This window comes from Daphnia magna, linkage group LG3 (assembly GCF_020631705.1).
Source record: "Daphnia magna isolate NIES linkage group LG3, ASM2063170v1.1, whole genome shotgun sequence".
NCBI lineage: Eukaryota > Metazoa > Arthropoda > Branchiopoda > Diplostraca > Daphniidae > Daphnia > Daphnia magna.
The window spans coordinates 9,595,594-9,598,011 of NC_059184.1; the positions used below are offsets into that span (position 1 = coordinate 9,595,594).

General features: G+C 51.4%; 1 protein-coding gene across 1 annotated transcript; it reads left to right on the forward strand.

The window, feature by feature from the left end:
• Positions 1–398: 398 nt before the first annotated feature.
• On the forward strand, positions 399–2,174 carry LOC123470646 (uncharacterized protein K02A2.6-like). The gene has a single exon (XM_045171192.1). It carries the CDS (start codon positions 399–401, stop codon positions 2,172–2,174), a length of 1,776 nt encoding a protein of 591 aa, XP_045027127.1.
• The last annotated feature ends 244 nt before the right edge of the window (positions 2,175–2,418 follow it).

Sequence of the window (2,418 nt, forward strand, 5' to 3'; positions counted from 1 at the left end):
CATCCAATGAACAGAGAGACTCCGACCTAGCCAAACTAATGGCCGCACACCCGAAAGTCTTCGACGGAGTCTGCAGAGAGATGGACTGCGAACCGGTGCACGTAACACTACGAGAAGGAGCCATACCAGTACAGATACGTGGTCATCGAAACATTGCTGAACCGCTCATGCAGATGTTCCACGACGAACTCATGAGCCAAGTGGAACAGGGACTCGTCCGAGCAGTACAACCAGGAGCCATAACACCTTTCATCAGTGGAGTTGTCACACTACCAAAAGAATCTGTGTCGGGAGGCGTCCGCATTACATTCGATTTCCGGGAGCTCAACAAATGGCTCGTAGGCACCATCTTTCCGAACAAGACGCCTTTTGAAGCCGTGTGATCGATCCCAACCGGAATGAATTACTTCAACATGTTTGATGGCCTCAAGGGCTACCACATGGTACGCCTCGACGAAGAATCAATGACGCTAACCACCTTCTCTACCCCTTTCGGCCTATTCCAATACACCCGCCTCCCAATGGGGATCAGCCATTCAGGCGACAGCTTCGGGAGCCGTTACCACCAGATTTTCGGCGACCTCCCTATCGCCATTTGCGTGGAAGATATGTGCGTATACACTGCCACATACCCCGAAATGCTGGCCCTGACAAAGGAAATTGCCGAAAGAGCAGACAAGTACAACGTTTCCTTCAACACCAAGAAGACAATTGGAGCATTCGCATCACAAGAAGGTGACTTCGCCGGATACCGACTGGACAGAAATGGATATGGACCAAGCCCAGGACTCACTAGAGCAATAGCCGAATTCCCCCGCCCAAACGACAAGACCAACCTTCGGTCATTCAACGGCCTCTGCCAACAAGTCGGCCTTTTCAGCAACGAAATCGCAGCAGCATTGGCTCCATTTGCCCCCCTTCTGAAAAAACAAGCCGCATTTGTATGGCTCGACGACCACGACAAAGCATTCGTAGCAGCACGCCGCCTTCTTTCAAATGTCCCAGCGCTGGCCTACTACGACCCGTCCCGACCGACAGAGCTATTCTCCGACGCATCGCGCCTCCGCGGACTCGGATTTATCCTGAAGCAGCAGCAATCAGACGGACAATGGCGGATGGTGCAAGCCGGATCAAGATTCATCGCTCCGGCCGAATCCAGATACGCCATGATAGAGCTGGAATGCCTCGGAGCGGCCTGGGCCATGAGCAAGTGCAAACAGTTCCTCGAGGGCCTACCTACATTTGAACTGGTACTGGACCACCGGCCGCTAATCCCCATTCTCAATGACTACTCGCTGGACCAGCTAGACAACCAGCGACTGCTCCGACTGAGATTGAAAATGTCTCGGTTCTGCTTCCATGCCCGCTGGGTGCCCGGCACCCAAAATATTGAAGCTGATGCCTTATCCCGCTCCCCAACGGACAAACCAACCGAGGAGGACTTGCTCGGAGAAGGACCGATGGTTTACACAGCCCGAAAAGCAGTCGTCGGTATGATAGCCGAGTGGACAGGTTCAAAAGAAAAAGCAACAGACATATGCCTGGAAGGCATCAAAATAGCCGCGGCTGCAGATCGAGACCTACAGGACCTAAGAGAAGTAATCTTAAACGGGTTTCCAAACGAAAAGACCAACCTACCAGCCAACCTACGTCCATTCTGGGATAAAAGAGAAAGCCTGGCGATCGAGGACCACGATAACATGATCGTGTGTGGCCCAAGAGTAGTAATCCCCCGCGCTAAAGTCCCGGAGATGCTGAAAATCCTAGTTGGAATGCACCAGGGATCAACCAAGATGCGACAATGGGCCCGTCTGTCAGTATACTGGCCACACATGGACGCCGACATCAACAACGCTGCGAAGTCGTGTGAAAGTTGCGTCAGACACCTCCCGTCACAGCCAGCAGAGCCGCTCCGCCCTCACCATCCAGCAGCGAGACCATTTCAATTTGTCCATGCAGACATAGGCGAAGACGACGGGCGCTACTTTCTGGTCATCGTCGACCAGTTTTCCGGATGGCCAGACGTAACTATGTACAACGACAAGAACACCACAGCCTACCGACTCATCAACAGCAGTCGAGCTTTCTTCACAACGTTCTCCGCGCCGGAAGGATTCTGGTCGGACAATCAGCCTTTCAAAGCGGCCGAGTTCCAGGATTTCTTGCGCACCTAGAATGTCTCTTGGCATTCATCATCATTCCAATACCCACAGTCCAACGGCCGAGCAGAAGCCGAAATCAAACAAATAAAAAAACTCATCTGCGACTCCAAAGTCGGCGGGAAGTGGGATGCAGACAAAATGAGCCAAGCACTGATGCTCTTCCGAAACGCAATAAACAAAATATAAACAAAGGCTTTACATATTGAAACAGTAAAATATATATATAAAAAAAATAAACGTTACAATAAAAAAATAT